Below are 23,555 nucleotides of genomic sequence, written 5' to 3' on the forward strand. Positions count from 1 at the left end.
TCTCTCATAGCTTGGGACAGGCAAGAAATCCACTGCTGTTGCTCACAGTCAGTGATGGAGCAAAATAAGGATTATTATAATATGGAAGCAACATATCCTACAGCCTTAATAGGCAGGGAAATATACTTCCAAATTAGATAATTGTGCAGTTTCAGGCTCTGATCAGAATTTGATAAGCCATGTGTAATGTGCCCTAACTAGAGATTCTTGATGCTGTCCTTTCTGGAGTTCATTGCTAATGGACGTCTTCCAAGCCAGAATAGAACAACATCTGCATTCTTATCCCTGACAGCTACTTACCTGTAATTCTTACTGTAGCTTGACAGCTATAAAGGCTTACGAGGGACACCTAGTGGCTGCATTTGCTGTAATCCTTCATGATCCTGCATTCATTAATCCATCTCTCTCCGATTCATGCCTTGGCTCCATAAACGGACACTAACTGTCTCGGTAATTCACTCATTGATTTATGAACCTGGGAGAGGTTTGTTTTGACCTAACTATTTGATTAGTCCTGGTAGCTACTTCTATTAAGGGGATGCATCTTTTTTTGGTGGGAGTATAAGCAAAGGGGCAAATAAAGGACACTTTATGCATAAATGAAGGCACAAAAGCTTTCAGAGCCAGATTCTACTTTTCATTCCATAGAGGTTGTGTTTGCCAGATCAGCTCAACAAGCCAGAACGAGTCTCTTTACTCACTCTTACAGTCCTCAGCACACTCCCCTACTTAGGGTAATTAATCCCCACTGCCTTCAATGGCTGGACTTTGTAGTAATCCTTGTAATTAACCCTACGTGAGATACTGCTGATTAGCCAGTTGCTAGAGAGAGTCCCAGCTCCACAAAGGTACTTCAGTGCCTAGCCCCCAGAGTTTTCGGCTCCACTTCAACACACAAAACTTCAACTCAACTGCTGCCTAAACACAATCAGCACCTACATTCTTTGCAGAAAAAGTTCCCTCGGTGCTTAAGATTCTGCTTCCGGGCACGTGCACTGCGGCCCCACTCCAGGCACCCAGACACCGATCTCCCTTGAACCCCAAATGATCCACAAATCAGATGAAGTCAGATGGACAGACCCTATCTTGGCCACAGGCACAGCCAGGTAGGCATGCTCAGACGCTCCCTCCCGGATCGGGTCCCATGCAAAATCTCACAAGTGCTGGTGCTGCCACCTATACCTCATAACTTTTCACCTGGAGGCTAGACCACTTGCCTGGAATGTGGGAGACGCAGGTTCAATTCCCCCTCAGACAGAGAAGGGGGAAGAAAAAGGATTTTTAACAGGGGTCTCCCTCACCACTCAGGTGGAACAGCTTGAGATACTCTGATGTGGCTAGTCCACTATATATAAATCCTCAAAGAGTCATAGAGCCAAGCAGAGTGAGAATGATTCTGCAGCCTGGTTGTCAGGGCACCCACCTGGGAAACCCAGTGTCCAGTCCCCCACACGTATCACCAAGAGGCATAGGAGACCCCAATCCAAATCCTTTCTCCCCCTGTTTGAGGCGGCACTTAAACCTGGGTCTCTCATGTCCCACGCAGGTGCTCTAACTACTGGTGCTATAGGATATTCTGATGTAGGGCTCCCTTCTCTCTTGCTGAAGCTGTTCCACTTCTGTGTAACTAATTAAAGAGTCATTGAAGCATGGTGACTGGACCCTGGGGAAAGAGTCAATTTGAATGAACAGTTTAGCCACATTTCTGTCTGCTGGGGTGTTCCTCAAAGCATTCTGGGAAATCTCTTCTTGAAGGAATACTGCTTTGCTGGTGCTTCCTATAAACTAAAAATCAAAACAAAATAATCCTAATAAACTTTGATTTGGCCACAGTTCTCCTGGTTGGGCTGTCCTCACTGATTCAGGCCAATCAGTTCTTCCACCCCTGGCTTACTGTTCCCCTTGGGGTCACCTTCCTCTGCTGGTATCTCCCTGTTCCGAGAACATATCTCTATGTTCCCATATATCCATATAGATATGTCCCATACCTCTTTCCCAGAGCTGGTCCTGGTTAGTTGGGAGAGACAGGAGCTTTGCCCTGCTCTGTGTTCAAGGCTCCTGGTCCGGGGCCCTGAAAGGGAAAGTAGACCAGGTCTCCCCCAAAACACAAACTATAACCCCAGGACTGCTTCCTCTCTCCCTGTAACTGCCTCTCCTATTTTCCTAGGCTTTTGGGGATCTCAAAACTCTCCAAACCTTAACAGGGGCATTCTGTGGAACTAGATCTGGCTGATCCCCTAGGCCCCACTACCCTTAAAGGGGACAGATGACCCATTACAACTCCCCACTTCTTTCAGACCACTTTAAGCACTGGTTCTGAGCCAATGCCCTGTCACAGGATTAGGAGGTGACATACTGCTTTCTTATGGATGAGACATAAAGCAAAGGTCTTCTGAGCTTCATGGGCATTTAAAACACCATGGCATGGCATTGCTTTGCAGGTGGACAAGCGTTAACCTCAGTATCCCAAAATTCTGGCTTAGGCAGAATCAGATTGTCCATCTAAAGTCCCCACTTAACTTTCACGTAGATACCTTCTTCTTCAGTTCCTGCCCTGAACTGTTGTACAACATTGAGTATATCAGGGGTAGGCAACTGATGGCACGTGTGCCAAAGGCGGCATGTGAGCGGATTGTCAGCGGCACTCACACTGCCCGGGTCCTGGCCACTGATCCAGGGGGGCTCTGCATTTTAATTTAATTTTAAATGAAGCTTCTTAAACATTTTAAAAACCTTATTGACTTTACATACAACAATTGTTTAGTTATATATTATATAGACTTATAGAAACAGACCTTCTAAAAACGTTAAATGTATGACTGGCACGCAAAACCTTAAATTAGAGTGAATCAATGAAGACTCGGCACACCACTTCTGAAAAGTTGCTGACCCCTGATGTATATTTTAAACAGCAGCCTCATTTAACTTCAAAGGCATTTCAGCTCAGTCTCCCTTCATCACCCACCACACACAGTGAGTCATCCTAACTACCACCCATGTAACAGTTGATATTTAATCCATCTCGGTCTCCCTGTTTTATTCCGTTGTATCATACAGAACGGAGATTTGCTCTTAAATAAACAGCCATTTACATATAAATGCATATCCTACTTGATATGGATGAGCTTTACAAAAGTATTCCAAAGGATACTCAGGTGATTTTCCAGATTAGTAGCATTAGTCTAAAAGAAGTGCAATTCCCTTTTATGTAGAAAACCAACTTCAGCCACTTCGGGTCAGATTTTTAAAAGGTATTTTAGGCACCTAAAGGTGTAGGCAGGCACCTGGTGGGATTTTCAAACATGCCTAAGCAGGTTAGGCCCCCAAATCCCATGGATTTCAATGCACTTGAGGCAGCTAACTTGTTTAGGCACTTTTATGGTGATCTATAGCTTTAGGTGCCTAAATACCTCTGCAGATCAGGGCCTGATGCTGAGATTAATCCCATATCACGCAAAGTTTATTAATTTCATATCACCCATATCACTTTTCCTTTTCTTATGCTTATACTTTCATGCCTGGGTTTCTTGGGCATTACTGATAGAAATAAGGAAACTCTTTACTTACCTGGGCTACTTGAACCACTTTGAAAACTTTTAATAAAAATCCACTAGTAGGTGTTGGAGGCATAGCTTTGAGAGCTGTCAGGGAAAGAACAAACAGACCTGGCCTACTTGCTTCTAGCCCCACTAGTGGGCACACTGCGAAACAGCAGTGTTAAAGGCTTCCAACCCTGGTCTCTGATACTTCAGGGGAATTCTCACAAATGTGCCTCAGAATGTACCTAATTACAGAATACCTATACAATACTTAACTGTGTTGTATTATAGGGGGACATTTCTCCTCACCCTAGCTCAGTGGTGATCAGTTTATGCCCTGAAGCATAAGGATTTAAAAAATGTTATCCTATTATAATTATGTTATTAATAATTATGCTTATTAAGGTAGTGTGTACCTACCAACCCAGATTGGAGCCCCATGTGTTAGGCACTGTACAAACACAGAGTGGTAGACAGTTCCTGCCCAGAGGAGTTTGCAATCTAAATAGGCCAGGCTACCACACAAAATCAAAATGAACAATGTGAAGGCAGCCAATGTCACCACAGTTCCATGATTTTTTCGGGGGCGGGGAGGGGAGTTAGACAGGGATAAGCTATGACAGCAAACGAGGTGTGTATTCATTTCAAGAGTTTATTCTATGTCCTTGAGCTGGTACTTAAAATGTTTTTGCAGGTTTATCACCTACTGGGAATTAGGTCAAATGGGTTCCATAGTGCTCAGAAGAATTAATTTTATCATTGAAAAATTTATCTGCTCCTTTTCACACACACCCTTTACTGCAAGACATCCTGTTTCTGCCAGTAATTACTATTAAAATATGCCATATGTTCTTGCTGAATACATAAACAACTTAAAAAAACCACAACCTTGCAGATAAAAGCTGTTACAACATAGGAGTTCACAACAGCTAGATCTCTTAATGTCAGCAAATAGCCTTATTAACGAAGAAAGGAATCTCTGCATCTAATCAAAGGAATGACTTACCATTTACAGCCAATAGCACCAATCCTGCCTCATTTCTAAAGGACACATAATATTGATTGGATACAGATCAGCAGCATAACTTGAAAAAAATCCCTGTGTGCACTGTATAGGGCTATCCAGGGAGAATGAAAGAAGAGTTAGTGTGTCAGGTATTCCCTGTTTTATATCTAAATTAACCATCCTACTAAGAAATATAAAAAGTGCTAATTAGGGCCAACATGTTAATCAGTTAAGAAAGGCAACAGCCCTGCCTTTCTATCCTCTTCCAATAATAATAATTTGATTTTAACAAAGGGAATTCCCCACTGTGTGTGTTCTGTTGCTAATTACATGTTCCAAATGGGATGAGAACAACATAATGGCAGATGCTTACACAATGTTTACCCCGAGCAACTGAACAGACTCAAAAGTAACAGAATTAAGCAAATTTACTTAACTTTAATTGTCGGAGTAAGAATAGGTGAGAGCAAGTTACAGTTTAATATTAACAGCTGTCAGAATTTTCAGACTTAAAAGCCTCTGCACTAATAGCGCAAAACTAAGAGAACTAAACATTTGCAAGAATCAATTACATTAGTAACTCAAGCCCATATCCACACAGGTACCAAAGTCTTGGGTTTAGGAGTCTGTCCCACTTTTAATCTCCACTATGATCCACAAAACTCCCACCAAACTATGGCACCAAATGATTTTAGGCGCATAATGTTTCTGAGCACGTACACCAGTGCCTCTGTCTAGCTCTCCAGATACTGTATTTTCCACCTAAACCCCTGAGCAATTCGTGACCTGGGGGGAAAGCAAGTGTGCATCCACCTTAGTTGTGTGCAGGACCCAATCCCATGGGCAGCCTCTGACTGACCAGATTTTAAATGGGACCTGATGTGGTAGACTCTGAGGAGGTGCTGCTGCCATCCACTTTATAATTTTTAACCCAATAGTTAGTGCACTCATCTGGGATGTGGGAGACCCAGGTAAAATTTACCTGCTCTTACGGACGGTTGGTGGTGGGGAGGAGGATTTGAATCGGGGTCTCCCACCTTTCAGGAATGTTCTAATCACTGAGCTCTGGGATACTCTGATGCAGGGCTCCCTCCATCTCTTCTGTTGAAGCTCTTCCACTGTGGATAAATGAGTGATTGGAGCAGGTGGGCTGGCCCCTGGGTCACTCACCACAAGTGTGTGCCTGAGCCGCTGGACTAGTCATTCTCACAATCTCTCTTCTCTCTCTGACCCAATGACTGTTGCACTGTGGATAAAGACTCAAAAGTCATACAGCAAGAGAAAGAGCACAATTCTATAGTCTACATACAATATCTGAGAGCTCAGTGGCTAGGGCACTCTTCTGAGATGTAAGCGACCCCTGTTCCAATCTATTCTCCCCTCTGGCAAAGGTGGAATTAAACCTAGGGCCTAGGAATTAAATCCTAGGTGAATGCTAACCACTGGGCTAAAAGTTAAAAGGTGGGTGGCACCCCCTCTCCCCCAGCTCCTTTGTGTGGACTGAGCCAGGCATCTAACTCATTCCCGCAACCAGATGAATTCCCATTTGGGGATCACTAAGCAGAGATAGGCACCTGCCTCTGACCGAGGGGTAGGATTTTGCACAATCCCCCCCCACCATCAGTAGCCCCTTACCTATCGCACTGAAAGACGCCTCTCTCCCCCAATTCATTGTATAGGGAGCGTAAGTGCCTAATTCAGGCTTTGTGGATTGCAGTGGTGTTCCTGTGATATTCTAGGTGCCATGATGCTCAGCATTGCAATACCCAAGACCCTTTGTGGATCAAGGCTTCTGTGATTCAAATAAAGTATTTGTGTAACAATTTGAGAATTTTTATATTATGTAGGAACTAAATGCTTTTGAAGGGGGTAGTTAAGACAAGTTTAGATTTCTTTGTGACAAATTTTGCCTTTGGTCTGGAAGGCAATTAAAAAAAGTCTTTTGTAGTGACAAGTATATAATTAATCTGATTCTGCTTATTAAAGGTCTCTCTTCCACCCAAGAGAGCAAGAAAATGTGTAGCTGAATTTAGCATGAGCACCTAGATTATCAAGCTTGTTGTGTCTGGATCAGATACTATTTTTTTCCCCAGGGTGGTACATTTCTTTAGAAAGGGCAGGCCAAATTGTTAGACGGACTTTTAAAACCATACATAGATACCTACCTTTCTGGAGCAGTTACAACCAAACATGTAATTTCTAGAAAAATTCACTCCTCTCAAGAATCTTAGTAGCTGTGTTTCCAGGAACAAATTTGTGAAGTTAAAGGTGGGAAACTCCTGAAATGTAATTTAACCAATACAGATACAGCTGTTTAAGCATAAAGTTCAAACACCACTCATCTCACCTGAGGAGAGCCTGACTTTTACAGACAGTATTTAGAACAGCTTTTAGGTTTTGGTCTTTGTTCCACATGGCTTGTTTTAAAAAGCATACAAAGAGACATTAAAAAAAAAATCAATCTTTTCCACAAGATTCAGGTGTAACCAAGATTTCCATCAAAGCTTCCACACTCACATGTTTTGGAATTCTCTCCCCACTCAATCATCAATAAGCACTTTTCTCCTCAGGACACGTGCCAAAATCATAACTATCGATTTTCCTTTTAGAGAATTAAATAATCCACTTGAGTAGTTTGCCGTTTTATCTCTGCTAAGCTACGAAAGATCCATTAATTACCATCCTCCCTTACTTCCAACTGTATTTTGATCTTTGTATTTTATGCTATTTAATCTGCAGTACTAATTAAAAAGATAGGTATGCAGATGTGTACATTTTAACAAACATCTAAAGTTAAATTATCTGTATTAACTGGTTTATAATCATTCCTGGTGTGCAAGCAATATTCACTTTTCACTGGCATGGTTATATAACAAGTGTATTCTTCACTGCCTCAACAAGCAAATGTTTTGAAAATGTGTTATTATTCCAACAAGATTTGCCCAAAGGGTAAAACAAGACAAAACATATGCACGCTGAAGCTTGGTGAAACTTGTGATCGTGTGTGTGTGAGTGTTAGTATAATTTCCATAATAAGGATTTAAAGCAATACTCTAGATGGCAAGTCCCAATGCTGTTTCACACAAGAACCCACATGTTCTAAAGATTACCGAAGGCAGTCCAGCGAAAGCCTCTACTCAGCACCAACTGTCAAGAGGTTAAGAAATAGCATCTTACATATTCAGTTCCCCTCCTGGACAGTGTGTACATGAATCTAACCAGTATGTACAGCAAGAGGAAATGATATGCCCATAGTGCATTTTGCATGTATACACAGCAAATGCACAATTTAAAAGGAAGTAATGCAATATAGGATTTAGTTACTATTTGCCTGTGGGAACCCAAAGGCCAAGTCCAGCCCTCCTTAATGTTTGTGAAATCCGCTGATGTCAAGGGGGCTGCACAGCAGTGACCCATGGCAGAATTTATGCTAGGATGTTAAAATACTCAGATTTCATGGTTGGTTCTTCATCTCTTGCAAACCAATTATTGCTTTTAATCCAAACCAAAACATGTTGTGGAAATTTCATTTTGTTCTAACAACATTTCAGTTATTATTTCAAGTCAGTCAAGGGGAGTTAAATGTTTATATGCAAAAGGTTCACAAGCCAGCTGCTCCTTATGGCATTTCCACTTCAAATCTTTTGTGTTCAGTAGTTTAAACTGAAAGACAATTAGAATTCTTTTCAGAGATATTTGGCATGTTAGCTCTTCAGCAAAGAGCAAATACAAAAACCAAAACACAAACCAACCCAAAGACAAGTATTATTGCAGAATAACTTTTTGCATTTAATATACTACAGAAGTGAGGCTTGTGTATAGTGAGTGGACTTCAAATTTTAGCTCATCTCTGATTTAAAAGGGAGAAGTGCTGGGGCGGGGAAGGAGGGGGAAGCTCGTATCAAACATAGCCAATGCCTGAATACACAGATAACACAGACCGATGCAGATTTTTTAAAAAAAACCAACATGTTCTATTTTATTATGTTTAGAACATTTAAAAAAAGACCAAAAGGGTGTTTTTTTTTTTTTTTTTTTTAAAGAGAACACACTATCAGAAATACTACTATTCAGTAAAAACATACTAGAGTTTACATGAAGCAAATGCATCGTGTGGTCTCTTTTAGCTGGAAAAAGTCATGAAATGTCTTGTGTCTGCCTTAATTTTATCAAAAGTTACTGAGCATTTTATTTGGAAGGGGTGGTGGTTTGGGGTGGGGGATAACAAAATTTTCATGTTTTGAAACTGCCAGAGATTTTGAAAGCTCACATCAAGGGAGGTGTCTATTTTTTACTGTTCTCAGTTCACAATGGAGTAAGCATGGGAGGGCAAGAAATATGACATTTAAACATTTCCTTGCTTTATATTTATGCCACACCTTTGGATAAAGTTGTTTGTATTGAACAAAGGCATCAAAGAGCATAGACGAACAAGGACTGAGGCGGATACGAATCCCACATTACATAAACAGCCCTGAGGCTTACCATAACCACAGTAATAGCATTTGAAGCAGATTGAGCTTCTGATCATTTGGAAATGTGCACGCAACTTTTCAGAGCATACAAGAACAACCTGCCTTTTCTCTCTTGTGAAACAGTTACTGTTACTGCACGAAAGAGAGCAGAGACCACACAGAAGAATTGGGACCAAGTCCTGTAGCCCTCACTGAGAAAAGCTCTTCACAGATTTAAAGGCAAGTTTTCAGTGAGCAAAAGCTGAAGGACTTGGCACTTACTGGAGATATGGCACTTGGCAAAAAGGGAGGCAGCTATAAAAGCAAAGTGGCAACACATGCCATGCTGCTGTACTTTTATCCCTTTTAACACTTCATGCTCTTTTCCTGGCATATGGATAACAACATGACAACTACCTGAAAGACAAATCCATTATTTTAGCCAGAGGAATTTAAGTTAGAGAGAGAGAGAGAAACAAAGCAAAGCAAAACAAACTGTGGAGGGGCTTATGCAATAAGAGGTCTGATCTCGCTATTATGGCCTGGAACAAATGGAGTTTCTTCATTGGCACCAATGCAAACTGCACTAGAGCATCTAAAAATTTTAATCCCAACCAGTGTTTATTGTATAGAAGTGAATACAAATGCTGCAAACAAAAGTTTCCCCAACAGCCAATTCAATGCAACTTCATTAACATCCAGGGTTGAGATATCAACTCCCTGGCTACATATTTAGTACTCCCTTATGATAACCAAGATGATGGATTTGGAGGAAAACACCTGAGGCTAAGGCAGAGAACTGGAATGGACTGGTGACCCACACAAAAGGTCAAACCCAAGCTGTACTTTACCCAGTCTTCAGCTGAATGGGAGGGGATGCCACATCAGTCACTGAAGGAGTTCCTAGTTAGAACAGACAGAGAAGGTACCTGATATTTCTTATGTAAAAAATTATTAACTTGGGCTGGGGGAAGGAATCCAGCCCATGAAGGATACTATCTTTATATCACAGAGCACTGGTAAAGGACACAAATACTGTCTTTTCCTTTCTAGGTTACTATCAAGACATTCCTCACCCCCAAAGGCCCCTTTAGGTTGGCCACGCTGGTGTTGATACTTTATGATAATCAAGTAGTTAATGCCCAGTATCCTTTGGTGACAAATGATATGGACAAGGAAGATACCAAAAAAACAAACAAACAAAAAAACCCAGCACATTTTAAACTCAAAACAATACTTTGTTAAGAAGAGACATGAAATAAGCCAATATTTATTCTTTCTTCTCACTATCCTCAGGGGTAGGGTCTGCTGGAGGCTCTTCAACAGTTGCGCTATTGCTCTCTGAACCAGTGTTACTATCACTAGTTCCTTCCTCTGCAGTACTGTCAACCCCTTCCTGGCCACTCTCCTTATCTTCGGGTGTGGACGTTCCTTCTTCGCCGTTCTGCTGGTTCTCTGTAGTTTCTTCTGGGTGAGCCTCCTCTGAAAGAAGACATTTCTCAGTGTCATTTACACCACTATAGTTGACTATGCAAATACATTTTAGGTGCTAGAGAGTTACAGGAGAGAAAGAATTGTCAGGGATATCTTTGATACTATTTAAGATCAATAATTTACATTGTTTAGAAATTTTTAGTAGTTACTGCTCTGGAAAAGTCTCATAAAACATGCATGCATATATAAGGTACCTTCCACACTACTTCTTAAAAGTACTCTGCAGCCTCTAACCCTAAGAATGGTAGCCACAAATAATAAAAAAAAAAAGAAAATAAAGCAACAGAACTGCAACTTCCCTACCATGCTCACCTACCCCCAGCTGTTATGACAACAAGCTATGGTTCAGAATGACGCAGTCATGCTTACAATATCTAATTCTTCCACTAGTGCCACCACTTTTGGTTCGGCAAGCAAATTTGACAGTGGGGGAGGTAAACAAGGGTTAAAGACGATAGGTACAGCCAGGGAAGTGCAGCTTTCCCATGTCTGCTAAAAACAGAGGGAGAGCTCCCTCTCTTCCTTCACTGATGCAGTGAAAACTCCCTGTTTTGTTTCAATCTACATTAATGACTAAAAGATAAGGTGAGATTTAGGGAAGGTTTGGAAATCAAATCTTTTCTACTGGGTGCATCACGCATCCTGCGCAATATGCTGTTTTTGTTGCTATACTTTTTTTCCCTTTTCAAAATTGAGGTTATTTAAAGGTGAAAACCCCCTAAACCTTAGTAATGGCCCTTCCTGCATGTTGTATTGACGTAAGAGAATTCTGAAGCCAGTCTTCAAGAGCTGTTACCTGTCTCCATGGGAGTGCTCTCTTCTTCCTTCTTCTCCTCTGTCTTGTTAACTGCTTGCTCTTCCTCAGGTGCTGCATTAGTTTGACTGCGTTCAGCTTGCTCAGCTGCTTCTTTTTCCCTTTCCTCTTGCCTCTTGCGGGCCTGTTCCTCAGCCTGAGCAATTTCAGCTGCTATTTTTTCCATGTCCACCTCCACCTTCAAACTGCATAACTAGCAATCAGAAGAGAAGAGTCCTTTTATTAATCCAGCACTTCGCTCTCTCAGTTTAGCATTTTGGTGTCAGGCAAAGCAGATATCTTGTGCATTAAGAATGCATTCTGAAACAACCCAGAGGAAAACCTCATTCTGAGTTCAGTAGTTCTGCATGGGACAATGTTTGCACCTTGGTTTGCTAAGTTTAAGAATGTAAAATGGAGAGCTCCAGCAGCTACAGAAGTTCAGTTCTATCACAGAGATCTGTGATAAGACTATGCAGCAAAAACAGAAAAACAATGTAGGCCTTGATCCTCAGCTCTATTCAAGGAATACACAGTGCATTTGAGAAGCATGCACACAAAGGTGGCTTTAAACTATCTTTGCTATCTCTTGACCTTGGGAGCACAGTGCTGGTCTCCTTGACTTCAGTTAGACCAGTCTGAAAGCTGCTTTTAATTATGTTGGCTGCCAATAATCCCACTGGGCCATTGCAGAAGCCTGGAATCACCAAGGTACATGGAAGTCCTCTGGCTAAGACTCACTGCATTCTATAGCTCTGGGGCACTACAAAAAATATGCTAGAATATGAACCCTCTATATTTAAGAGCTAGACTGAAGCTGGGCAGAGGACTCTCTTTGAACAATGTGCAACAAGTAGTGTCCTAGAAGGAGAGAGAACATTTTAAAGTTGTACCCTCTTCAGTTCATTGTTAAAGGATTCTGTGCTTTCCAAGAACTTCCTCTTCTTTTCCTGGTGGCGCTCTTCTATTTGCAGGAGCTCAGCTTCCAGTTTTCGCTAAAAATGAAAGTAACCGAGTTATGAAACTTAATACTCAAATATACCAAATACTGGATAAAATGCTTTGATGCATACAAACTATGTAGTTCATTTTTTTTATATCCATCTCACCCTTATGGTGGAATCTGACTTTCCTGATTTGATGCTCAATAGCTGAAATGTACAAATGAGGGAAGCCCCCCCCATCCCTAAGTTGTAGCAATAAGAAATCAAAGAAATTGGATGGATTATATTGTGCCTGAAGGAGTTCTAGGCCCTTTACAAAAACAGAAGATGATAGGTGCTTGACCTGAAGAGCTTGCACTCTTCAGACATGCAATCTGTCTTTCTATACATTTACAGTGTCTAGCGCATTATATGCACTAGTACAATACAAATGAAGATTAAAATGGGAGAAGTCAATTGGATGCAACACATATTCCCCTTTCTTTTGCAATTTAAAAAGAAATCTTCACTCTTTCTTGTCTCTGCCTAATTTGCCCAAGTGTTATGTATATACATACACGCACAATATATATCAATCAGCCTTGTCTTTTCAATTGGTACACACACACAGGAATCTGTACAGTTGAAGTTAACTGAATGTGTCTTAAATGTGAGTTATTAGAAACTTACTTATGCTTTTAATTTTCAGTTACAAATGTTAAAAAGGGGGAGATTTGCCACATTAAAAAGATGGCCACTAACAACTACACAGCTATAGGTAACAAGCTACTGAAAGTTACAACTGCACCAATATCTTTAAATCAAAAGCTTTTCTTTACCTGTTGAAGGGTTATAGAACTGCAGAGGACTGTGACGTGATGTATTGTGATAATTAAGAGGTTAATCTACACCTCTTAATCACTACACTTTATCCTTTAGTAGATACAAAATTGTGACATTGTATGATGCATGGGAATCACAAGAAGTTTGGACTTATCCCTTGCTCCTCCCAAAAAAACAGGGAGAGATTAGTTATCTGGGGCATGAAGAATATTGACACTTCAACAAGTACATTCAAGTAGATGATCCAAATGATTTTAAACTTGGAGTCCAGCCCAGAACCATTACATTTAATAAATTTTAGGTAATTAATCTTTACCTGATGAACCATTAAGGACTGAACTTGACGTTTGAGAACTTGCATTCTAGCTGTAGTAACAACGGAGCGGACGTCTGGTACTACACTTTCACTCAGTATCTCACTAATCAGACGGTGGTTCCTCTGGAAACGGGCTGTAGCTGTGTGCTTCATAGAAAATCCATCATCATAATCTGAAACAAAAATTTAACAAGTTAGACAAGTCCCATTAAACTGTATCCTTAAAATACATTGCAGTCTTCAATTCAGCCAGGAACAAAACTGCTGCCATGACAACATGAATAAGTTTTATGTACAAAGATACTAGATTTACAGAGCAGTAAAATAATCAAACTCAATTTTGAGACACAGTATTTTATGTGCTGTGAGACAGCAGAGCATGGGAGCTATGATTTTAGCCAGATCCTACACACAGCTACAAACTGATCTATTCGCTTTAAACAGTAATCAGTGCCTATGCCAACACACTACTTTTCATGTATCAAGAACAAGAGAAAAACACACCACACTGATTATACAAATTCTGATAATGAAACTTCACAATTTACGGTGCTCACTACAATAAATTCCTCATTAAAATACAGACGAGAGTTCAACAAATGTAAACTTTGTGCTTCAAAACTAAAGGGCCTAGTTTGTAGAGGTGCTGAGCACCTGCAGCACCAACTGAAGTAAACAGAAACGGCAGATGCTCAGCAACTCAGGTCCTCATGTAAAAAAGCCACACTAACAAAACCTACTCTAAGTTTGTTCACAGAAGCCAAAGCATTTAATTAGTAAAATCACTTGCTGGAAAAAAAATTGAGATAAACATGCATTAGAAGCAAGTTATAGGTCAACAAATGTCAAGTGCTAGTCTCCTGCTTCTTGAGGGAGGAGAAGAAAATACCAGAGAAAGGTTTGGTCTCAAGCCTATGACGACCTGTCTTTTTTTGATACATCTGTAGAAGACAAACTACCCCAAAAAGCATGTGACAGACCAAAGAAATTTTTTCCTTAATTAAAATGGAGCTTTAGCTCTGTGGCAAAAATCGGGAGTTTAGGCAGATGTTATTCTGAGGATTATATAAAACTAATATATTTTTTTTTTATTTATTTATTTTTATAACAGTTGTGAAACTGTTATATTAACCAAATATTATTGACTGTACTAGATATTCACTTTAAAAAGCAGAACAACATTTTGAGACAACACCAGGAAAAAAAATAAAAATCTCTCCATGATTATTAAACTGGTTCTCTCTTATTTTAGGACTTGTCTACAGGAATGTTTAGTTCAGGCCAAACAGATGGCTCAATCTACCCTGCACTAGCCTGCCACAGTTTGCTGTCTGTTTGGAAACAGCTGATGCGCATTATCAATTCATTAATGCACTTTGATCTATTTCTTTTTCAAGATGGACTAGATCAAAGCACATTAACGAACTGTTAATGTACCTTGGCAGCATCCACAAGGACAGTTAGACTACAGCAGGCTAGTTGAGCTCCATTCCCACTCCAGCTTGCCACAAACTACATTTTCATGATGACATGCCCTTAGTGTTTTCAATAGTCCCATCACTGTAATATCAAAGAGGTTCTAAGCTTTAAAGGATGACAGTCCTCCTGTGCTTTCATTTTCTACCATCGTCATCACTGAAAAACCTTTCCCCATCTCCTTTAAATGTCTACAAAAATGTCTTGTTATTCTAAGTTCTGTTTTTTATTTTACACAAACTTTCCCAGTTATGGGATACATGTTGAGATTGTTGCTCCACTCTTTACAAAACGGGGAAAAAAAATTGAAAATAAGTTCTGTTATGCCAGAAATTCTAGTACTGAGAAGGCCAATTTTGATTGAAACTCAGACTGAATATTGCTTTTCTGGAAGAAAAAAACCCAAACAAAACAGTTTCACATTTGGGATGTATAAAGTATTAGATTAATTTGAAAATAAAATTAAAAGTGGAAAATAGTAGGAAATGTGGCAAAGAGTTATTTCATAGATTTTCAGGCAAACTGAGACCTTTATCATCATTAGCCCTAGAACTGCACCAAGTGATTCCTGAAAGAAGCCCATACCTTCTGTTTTTTGCATCAGAACACAACTTTTAGAAAGCCATCCAATCCTGATTTAGACTTCAACTGACTGAAATTTATAGGTGATGGATTCTCTATTGTTTTACTACCCTTGCTGTTAAAATTTTAAAAGTGCTTAATTTCTACTCTGAATTTGTCTAGCTTCAGCTTCCAACCACTGGATCTTGTTATAGCTTCATCTTCTAGAAGAAAGAGCCTTCTACCATTAGAAAACTACAATCAGCGATATGTGATTTCAGTAGGAGATTGCAAGTCCCCTTCTATGCTGTCAAATGGTGGAGCAAGTATAACCCACTTCAGTGGGAGATGCACCTGGTTATATCCAAGTTGAATTTGACCCAGGTATAAATCAGGTTGAATAGCAGGCTGTGAAATGCCAATTGCTAAAAAATCCCAGGCACATTCATGTGTTTTACACAGTTTATACTGCATATAGTGGAAAGTGCTATTTACCACGGGAATTATCTCATGGCTGGGCTTGCTGGGAAGGGTGGGGGGGAAGAGGGTGTAATTGCCTGGCTGCATTTTTCACTCTCAGGTTTCAACAGATAATTCAGTCAGCCTTTTAGCATAATTTTAAAAACTGAAATTGACAATATCTTTGCGTAACTTTTCTCAGTGGGTGTGATATGGATGCCAAAGTGGTATTTCCTTTCAGTTAAAGAAAGCATTTTGACAGTTTCCTCATTAAGTTGCACTTTGTATTGACAAGTTATATTTTGATTGACAGAAGCAGTTGAACTTAAAAAGGCTTACGTGTGTTCAGTCACCAGATGGAATAAGTCAAAAGACAACAATCAAGTAGAGTCTGTCAGAACTACCTGCTGCGCCTATTATTAAAGTACAACATTCCATTCAAGTAGGACTGAGGGAACCCTATGCAGTATAAGGTACTGCGTGGACTAAAATAGGTCTGGATTTTGTCAGAGGTCACAGAAAATGTGAATTTGAATAAAGTCAGTGAAATCTTATAAATGGTTGTAAAAATACATATGATTAGGCCTCCAAATTAAGTGTTGTTGCCACCTGGTTCTGTGACCCCGTATGCTACGTTGCAAAGCCAATCAAATTAGACCCATTAGCTCCTCCATTTCCATTTACGGAGGGGCAAATGGGACAAAACCTGAGTGGCACTGCAACCCCTCCCCGTGCACAAGGTTACAGTGAGCAGAATGGGACAGGAGCTGCTGCTGCATGGTGAGTGCAGCATGAGCTTGCTCTCACTCTTGTGTATGTTACTGTAGTGAAAGCTACATTCCCGCCCCAGCACCTCTGCTGTGAAATTTAGAACGGAAATTTTTAGCAAAATTGTAGCCTAAACCACAAATAACCAACTTGTCAAGTCTGAAACAGGCATTTTGAAAATATTTTTAACAGGGTTGCTACCCACACCATTAGAGGTTTACAAGAACTTTTTAAGAGTAGCCTGGCTGCTGGTGGTCAATTCAGTCGTAAGCTTAAGAACAGCTGTGTACCTTAACATGTAGTTTGAGGTAAGATGATTCTGAAAGTTAGTACTAAAGTTATACATTTCATGTTTTCTTTGTTATATGGTGTGCAAGTGTTTCCCGTTATAGTCCAGGAGTAAGTCAGTGAACTATTAAGTTTTAAAAATACTGAGGGAATAAAAACAGCTACCTGAAACTTACTCTAGTTTTTATTTCCCATGGTGAAAATATACCTCACCAAAAGTGTATACAAATCTCCTTTCTGCTTACCATCTGGGTCTTCTGCTGGTTGGATGCTCATATAGGGTTCACCTTTCTCCATGCGTGATTGCCTTTGTCGGCTTTCCTCCTCTAACGCAGCCTCAGCCCGACTCTTTGCGTTGATGTAGGCAAGGTAAGCAGGCGAGTTATGGTAGGCCTTCATGGATTCATTGTACTCTATCTGAAATTTGATGGATATTGTTTTATTGAAATAAAAACTTATCTATTGTACCCTGGCAGCCCTGTTTTGCTTACTGACATCAGCCCAATGGTCCAAAAGGACAATTTGGTATAAATAATTTGCCTCCCTTTCTACTGCATTTCTCTTTTAGGTACATAGACTGAGAGACTAAGGCCAGAAGGGACCATTGTGATCATCTAGTTGATCTCCTGCACATCATAGGCCACGGAACCTCCCCCATTACTCCTGCAATAGACTCATGACCTCTGGCTGAGTTACTGAAGTCCTCAGATCTTGATTCAAAAAGACTTCAAGTTAGAGAGAATCCATCATTTAAATCTAATTTAAATCAGCAAGCAACCCGTGTCCCATGCTGCAGAGAAAGGCAAAAAATCCCAGGGTCTCTGACAATCTGACCTAGAGGAAAATTCATTCCTAACCCCAAACATGGTGATCACTTAGACTCTAAGCATGTGGGCAAGACCCATCAGCCAGATTCCTGAGAAAGAATTCTCTCTAGGGGAAAGAATTACACAATTACTCTTTCATATTGCTCTTGATTTAGGGTGCACTACTAACTTGAGTGGTGGTGGAGCATCTAGACACAAGAGCAAAGAAGAATTTAATTCTGGGAAGTCTTATGCTATCCTCACTGCTATAATTAAAGATTAAATCTTGCAAGCAATTCTTTGTTTTATCTGTAACTACTGTAGAGTCATCCCATGTTTCCGATTCTATCACTTCCAACTACTTTACACATCTAGAAATTCTGAGAGTTAACCTTGACCCTGATCTCCTCTCCTCCCTCACTCCAATACCTCTTATCTCAGAGTCTGATTATCACCTCCTCCAGGACAGGACCAAACCATTTTTTATTTTTGTCACTTCTATCATCATGTATTGAAATTCTCACTTTTCATTCTTTTATTGTGTTCTTCAGTCCATCCCTACACGTGGTTAGGGGTGATCCAGACAGTCTATTTTCTCACTTCAGGTAGCAGAATTGTATCACTCCACCTGCTTACATTGATTTACTGCCCATTTCAACCACTTCTTTAAATCTCACTTTTAAATCTTGCTTTACAAAATCAAAATAAACATTTTCACAGAAATGTAGGGCTGGAAGGGAAGTCATCAACTCGAGCCCCCTGCACTTAGGCAAGATCAAGTAAATCTAGGCTACCTGACAGGTGTTTGTTCTTAAAAATTTCCAAAGATGGGGATTCCACAACCTTCCTTGGAAACCTATTCCAGAGCTTAACTACCCTTACAGTTAAGTTAGATCTCAAGAAAAACTTTCTAAGTCTCTCTTGCTGCAGATTAAGCCCATTATGTCTTGTCCTACATTCACTGGATGTGGGAGAACAATTGATCACAGTCCTCTTTCTAACTACCCGTAATATATTTGAAAATCCCTTCCCCAGTCTTCTGTTTTCAAGACTAAACATGTCCAGCCCATTTAACCTCATATAGGTCAGGTTTTCTAAACCTTTTATTGATTTGTTGCTCTCCTCTAGACTCTCTCCAATTTATGCACATCTTTCCTAAAGGGTGGTGTCTAGAATTCGACATAGTACTCCAGCTGAGACCTCTTGTGCCGAGTACAGTGAGACAATCGCCTCTCGTGTTTTACATAGAATGCTCCTCTTAATACACCCCAGAATGATATCCTTTTTTGCAATTGCATCACATTGTTGACTCATATCCAATTTGTGATGATCCACTATAATCCCCACATAATATTCTGCAGTACTACCGCCTAGCTATTTATTCCCATTTTGTAACTGTGCATTTGATTCTTCTTTTCTAAGTGTAGTACTTTGTCAACTTAGTCAACTAAGTGTCAACTTATCTTGGTTGAATTCAGTTCTCCCATTTGTCAAGGTTGTTTTAAATTTTTTTCTTGTCCTCCAAAGTACTTGCAACCCTTCCCAGCTGGGTGTCATCTGCAAATACTTGCGCATACTTTCCACTCCACTCCATTATTCAAGTCATTAATGAAAATATTGAATAGTCGGAACCAGGACTGACCCCAGTTATAAATACACCGGCCCAGTCTGACAACAAACCATTGATAATTACTCTTTTGAGTATAGTCTTTCACTTGTTTTGAGATGCTCTGTATTAAAGGTCAGTTATACGGTATGATACTGCTGTATGTACCTGAAGGTGTCTAACTTTTAACTAAATTAGTCCTTTTTAGTGAGTTAAAAGTAGGAATCCTTGATTTTGTTTCAAATGGCAGAAACCCAATTTAAAATAATTTTTCTGTTGGTTAAAAATAGTAAAGTGATATTTTGAATGAAAACAGTTCTAAGCACCTATTTGACCAGATTACCTATGACCTCAGATGCCTGAAATTTTAATACAACACAATAAATGAACAAGAGATGTCAAACGAACAGCTTGTAACTGTCCTACATAACTTTGGATATCTATTACTGTAGCAGCCTTGCAAAACTTTAAAATTATCAGCAGAGACACAAAATATATTATTGCCCTTTGTCATGATGATCAATAATGAAAAACTAATGATATTTTACTTGCCCATCAAAAAACAAACAACAACAAAAACATTCTGGCAGAGTAAAGTTTTGCAAGGCTGTCCCATAAAAACCAATTCTTATATACATATTCATAACTGACCAGCTGAAGCTACAGAGAATCAGTTTTGTAAGAGGATTTAGGTGTGGAAAAATCAAGTCCACTCATAGTTAAAATTCCTACTCAATATAAACATTTCGAGTATGGTCTAAAAACTGAAGTCCCTGTTGACATATGATTATTATTATTAAGATGCTTATCAGTATACATAGGGCTTAGTAAATGATATACACATGCCACCATATAGGAAAGATGAAATTTGATTCTCAGAGTAGTTTCTAGAAGAAAAACATCAAACACCACAGGATGGAGGACATATTGTGGGGAACAATCCTGGAAAGGACTAGATGACCTAAGAAGTTATTTTCTATTTATATGTACTGTGAAATGTTAAAAGGTCCCAATTCAGCAAGGCATTTAAGCATATGCTTAACTTAGAGCATGAGAATACTCCATTAACTTCAATGAGACTACTCATGCTTAAAGTTGGGCACTTGCTTAACTACCTTGCTGCACCAGGGAACAAGCTTAACTCTTCTGTGACAGTTGTGCCAGGGACATAAGATGGGAGAATCAGCATTAATAACAAAAGATTTCATCCCTTACCTTTTCTGCTTCATATTCATTCAAGTACTCTTGCTTCTCCTCATCAGTGAGATCTCGCCACATCCCTCCAATGATCTTGCCAATTTCCCATAACTTCAAGTCAGGGTTGGATGCCTTCACTTGATCCCAGACCTTAACAGAAACAGCTGGAGCTTTACTACTGATATGTAAACACTTCCAAATTAAATGTTTTATGGTATCATCTTAGTATACTTTCAGAAAAGATCACTATAAAACAAAACTGTATTAAGAAAAAGTCTGGCTACCTCCAGTGATTACTTTTTGGGGCAGGAAGACAATAGTACAGTCATCTACTGAAACTGGCAACAGCCTGATTTATTGACAATAGCTTCAGTTGTGAATCTTGCCCTTAAATCTGTGAATTCTATTCTAAAATGCACATCACTGTATCTCTGGGAAAAAATTAAACATTATCATGCAAACATGTCCAGCAGCATTTATGTTCAGATACACGACAATGTGCATTGAATTTTTAAGATCAGAACTTGGACCTTCCTGTATTCAAAAAGTTTTCAGTCATGTTGATCAATTGCAATTCCAAAAAGTTCTGATTCCATCAAAAACAAGTTTCTAACTTTATATAAAAAAGAAAGCTGCCAGTGTTATTACTTGCCATGTATGATTAGGAATACTATTTGACTTGATATGCAGCGGTGGGAGGGCTGTTGACTTAATTCAGACTGCTGGTAAAGACACTTTACCAGAAGCAGGAAGGCATGTATATTTCCTTCTGGCTCACCCACTCCTTGAAACTGGATCACACACCCTTCCCAAGCCGAAGCAGATTCCAGACTCTGCACAATACTCCCATTGCCTCTCAAACAGTTTATAAAATAATGAGGTAGTGCTGCAGGTTAGGTAGGTGAACACACACATTCCTCCCACTGCTACTCTTCAGGTCTAGCTATGCCACTGTACTATACAGAGGAAGTTCCGACAATACGTGGATCCTTGACAGCAGGGGCAACGGTAGTAAACAACCATTTCAAAGAAAATCTTAATTTTCCCTCCCCTAACCCTGTAGATAAAAAAATATGTAACAGGAAAATTGAGGGTGCTGACCTTTTGTTTGGGGGATAATTTTTGTTTTCCTAGAAGGTGGCATATGTTTAGACCATTGTTACCATTATTCTGATGGGGAAAGCAACTGTGTTTTAAAATTCCCTTGCTGAATAAGTAATCTCTGCAGGTTGTTAGAATTTAATAGAGTTTAGAAGTTGGAACTAAAATAACTAATCAATTGTTGGCATAAACTTAACCTTTAATGCTACTTATTCAACCTAAATCCAAAACACTGGGTACCCACCTTCCTGCTGTACCTCATGTAGGGCATCAGAGGCTTATCTGGTGGCTTTGGGGGTTTGGGAATTGTAATACCAGAGGAAGCCTATAAAAGAAACAAAAACAAAACGGATAAATCCATTTCTTAACATGAAAACTAGGCAACTTCAATACATAGCAGTCTAGGAATATAAATACTCTTGTATATTAAATACATGTACAGGTACTATAACTGGTCCTCATAATAATTTGCCAAATTCCCCCTCCCCTGGCCCCAAATGTAGTTGTCCAAGTATTAGTTTGAAAAAGGTTACTCAATAAAAGTCCAACAGGGGACAATTTTCTAAAAACCAAAAGAGACAGCCTCAAAATTTGCTTCTGTTCACCGGCTCCAACAGCTTGTTTTCTCAATTTTGATGAGAATGACTGTTATGGTACCTGCTCTGACAACTAAAGAAATTACTACTGGAAAAAGGATAAGGAGAAAGTGTGAAAGAGCAGGAAATTATCTAGACATTCTTTCATTCAGTCCGTTTTAGAAATACACTTCTTCAATGAAATCTTTCAATGGGAACTTGGGAGTCAATCCAAATATTAAAAAACGTCCCTATGAGACTGATCCCTCAACCTGTGCATCATCTGTGTCCAAATTGCATTGTTCTTGTCCAAATTAGATTGTGAGCTCCTTGAGAGACCTTGTCTTCCTTTACGTTTGTACAATGCCAAGCACGTTGCCTGCACTTAAAAAAAAAAGAAAAAAAAAGAAGACACTAAACAGTAAGTGTTATTGATTGAAAGCTGTAGCATCCACTTATTCTTCTGTTCTCTTCCACCTACACACCATCTCAGTTAAAAAATAGTGCATTTATAATAAGACAAGGTTTGTTCCTCCTGGAATAGTATACTGACATCATCTAGTTTATAACAGCTGTAGATTCTAAAGGCCCCAATCCTGCAAACACCCATGTATGGGACTATTTTCACGTCTAAAATTAATCAGGCTCAAATAAGTATTAACAGGATTGGGGACTGAGGTTCCAAAAATACTTGAAAATGGCCAATAAGGTTATTGTTCAGTGTTTTTGCTTTCAGTATTTTTAATCCGGATATTTTTATGTTTCACTACATACATGAAACAATGCATACATACTTGCATAGAGTTATAATGTACATGAGGTGTATGCATTACCAAATGTATACATATATACACACAGAGATGGATTTGAAAAAGATTAACTGAAACTGTTTAATGCTTTTAAATTAACAGGAATTTAAAGATACCATACATATTAATATATGCATGGCAGAGAAAGCTGTGTATGCTTATGACATACAGAAACAATGAAAAGTCTGACAAATCTAACCTATTCATGTATTCAGTAACATAAATGTAAGTTCAGACACTACGTTCAATCAAACGCCAGCTCATACCTTCACTACAGGGCAAGGGGGTCTTTTCTTTAGGCACCTTATTAAACAAGCTGAATTTATGGAGTTTAAAAAGGTATACTGCATTAAATGGCAACATCTATGGATTAACTGACAAATTCTTATTTGTATTACACTCTGAAGAGACTAGAAGTTGTGTAGATAATTTTTTTTTTTTTACACCTTTGGAAAGAAATTACATAAAAATGAAAATGATCATTTTTAAATTAATAATTTAAAATAGTGTAGGTCTACAGTTTTTACAGTAAATATTAGGT

At 39.4% G+C, this 23,555-nt stretch overlaps 1 protein-coding gene across 5 annotated transcripts in view; it reads right to left on the minus strand.

Annotated features, from left to right (window-relative positions):
• Positions 1-543: 543 nt before the first annotated feature.
• Positions 544-23,555, minus strand: part of SMARCE1 (SWI/SNF related BAF chromatin remodeling complex subunit E1) — a 31,480-nt gene continuing 8,468 nt past the window's right edge. For 4 of the 5 annotated variants that reach the window (XM_073325811.1, XM_073325812.1, XM_073325813.1 and 1 more), the window contains 7 exons: positions 21,875-21,955; positions 20,548-20,679; positions 17,166-17,337; positions 13,369-13,541; positions 12,180-12,281; positions 11,290-11,500; positions 544-10,481 (listed from right to left, as the gene is read on the minus strand). In XM_073325811.1, coding sequence (XP_073181912.1) covers positions 10,270-10,481; positions 11,290-11,500; positions 12,180-12,281; positions 13,369-13,541; positions 17,166-17,337; positions 20,548-20,679; positions 21,875-21,955 — 1,083 coding nt within the window. In that variant the 3' untranslated portion in view covers positions 544-10,269. The remainder of the gene's footprint in view (positions 10,482-11,289; positions 11,501-12,179; positions 12,282-13,368; positions 13,542-17,165; positions 17,338-20,547; positions 20,680-21,874; positions 21,956-23,555) is intronic. The other variant, XR_012156372.1, reaches the window with a different exon arrangement.

The sequence above is a fragment of the Lepidochelys kempii genome, chromosome 27 (genome assembly GCF_965140265.1).
Source record: "Lepidochelys kempii isolate rLepKem1 chromosome 27, rLepKem1.hap2, whole genome shotgun sequence".
Classification (NCBI taxonomy): domain Eukaryota; kingdom Metazoa; phylum Chordata; order Testudines; family Cheloniidae; genus Lepidochelys; species Lepidochelys kempii.